Source organism: Procambarus clarkii, chromosome 30 (assembly GCF_040958095.1).
Source record: "Procambarus clarkii isolate CNS0578487 chromosome 30, FALCON_Pclarkii_2.0, whole genome shotgun sequence".
NCBI lineage: Eukaryota > Metazoa > Arthropoda > Malacostraca > Decapoda > Cambaridae > Procambarus > Procambarus clarkii.
The window spans coordinates 30,538,422-30,540,590 of NC_091179.1; the positions used below are offsets into that span (position 1 = coordinate 30,538,422).

General features: G+C 38.5%; 1 protein-coding gene across 1 annotated transcript; it reads left to right on the top strand.

The window, feature by feature from the left end:
• Positions 1-259: 259 nt before the first annotated feature.
• Positions 260-1,708, top strand: LOC138369866 (caprin-2-like). Its single transcript, XM_069333609.1, has 5 exons — positions 260-396; positions 685-1,001; positions 1,093-1,165; positions 1,254-1,372; positions 1,451-1,708. The coding sequence occupies exons 2-5, from the start codon at positions 685-687 to the stop codon at positions 1,650-1,652; spliced, it is 711 nt and encodes a 236-aa protein (XP_069189710.1). The 5' UTR covers positions 260-396; the 3' UTR covers positions 1,653-1,708.
• The last annotated feature ends 461 nt before the right edge of the window (positions 1,709-2,169 follow it).

Sequence of the window (2,169 nt, forward strand, 5' to 3'; positions counted from 1 at the left end):
TATATATATATATATATATATATATATATATATATATATATATATATATATATATATATATATATATATATATATATATATTTATATATATATATATATATATATATATATAAATTACCTTAGAAAATTTAATGAAATATTATTCTGTTAATCTTAATTGTCAGTTCTGTCAACAGGTGGCGTTGTTGACTCAAGCCGCCAGCTTGGCGGAGTGACGTACTGGAGATTCCTGTCTGATGGCTATGCAACCCTTACGAGTGTCAACCCTTACGAGCTTACAAGGGTTGACTCTCCCGGCCGTTTGATTATTCTGACTCTTGTTTCCGTGTGGAGTGTTTGGTTTAAGATTTCCTCTATTTATTGCTTCGTGTGAGACGGTTCTACTTGGTAGTGATAGTAAGTGTAAATGATTACGTTCGTGGTATTAGGAATACAGTGATTGGTTGGGGTAGGTAAATTAACTCTTAATTAAGAGAGGTAAGCGTTTATTCTCACGAACGTTGTTCCTTTAATTATAAAAGTTAAGTTTTATTATACTACATAAAATGGTTCTAGATAAGTTAACTGTTGAACTACTTATTACTAAATATATTCGCAATGGCCAAATTTTATCACTTATACTTATAATTTTCGTAAAATATTTATAAAGATTTGTTATTGGTGTATATTGGGTTACATTAATAGATGCAGAGAAGCAACTACGTGATGCTGGCGATCCTGGCCGTGATCCATCTTTGTGTACGCCACACTACTGCCATTCCTGCTACATTAACAAAATCTGAAACTTCAGAGGTTTTAAATACTACCGTTGTGAAACCCACGAAGCTTGCCCACCTTGGAAAAGCAACCGTAAATGCTACCACAGCATCACACGCTGTAAACTTGACTGCATCTACAAATATCACATCAAATAAGACGGATACTCCCAAACCTGCCCACACTGTTAAGGTCAGGCAAGCGTCAGCGGACGGTTCTTCAGTTCTGTCCACCCCAGTAATTGCGTGAGTAGATTGGTTTTTCGTGCCGTATTGACCTTGTATGTTCAGTACATGCATTACAGGCTTCTTGATAGCTAATCATATTTTTCCCCAGTGGTCGCAGAGTGGCCTTTTGTGTGACGAAAGCTACAGAAAGACTTAGTGCCTTCGCTCACATTCACTTCAGGGTAAGCAGGACGCTTAACTTGGTTTTTAGATTACTTAGTAGATACCTTGGTGTGTACAGTTCAGAAATTGTTTAAACTTTACCCACAGGACGTCTTGACAAACGCAGGAGCCGGATGGGATCCAGCAGTAAGCGAATTTATTGCTCCCTATGACGGACATTACTTCTTCATATTCCACGCTATAGGAGCGAATGCCAGCGACTTCACGTGAGTTAATAATTGCACATTTTTTGGCATTTCTTAATTATTTCTTAGACTACGACTAACTTGATTATTCCTACCCAGGATGTCTTTGACACTGAATGGTATGCCCAAGGTGACGGCATATGGAACTCTAACTACTTTTGAAGATGGTTCCAATTCTGTCGTCTTGGCGTTGAAGGCGATGGATAAGATATCTTTAGAGCTGCATCAGGGTGCCATATATGAACACCCCGGCAACGAGTCTTGCACTTCCTTCACTGGCTTCCTCCTCTCCAGTGTGTAAATAGTGCATAAAAACGTATTTTTTTTTATATTTCCTGAATAAAGCTTGCAAGTGATCTTGAATTTTTAAGCTTCATGTCTAACGCAAAGAATGCAAAAAAAATAACTTTTAGGCTCGCCAGTTTCATCTACTTGCTATAATCTACAGCAAGTATATAGATTATAGGCAAAGGAAATCTTATACAGCTCTGAAGCTGTAGTCCTATAGCTCGACTTCCCCCACGGCCTCATCTATATATTTCAAGATATATTTAATTGAAATGTCTAACTTTCCTTAAGTGATAAAATAAATATCTCTTCCCCCCTATATTTAAAGTATTAAACTCTACACTGTATTGTGGTAAAGCTAAAACTAGCATAAACGGTCTAGAGGTGTAACGTTAAAAGGCTAAACATTGTCAGGAGTGTGCGGGCACACGCGTTGGTGCTAGATGCTTCGGGGAATACTCCAGCCACTCCCGGGACGTCACCAGGGACTCGCACCTGGAGGCTGCGATCGGCGGGCAACCCTCCAAAGT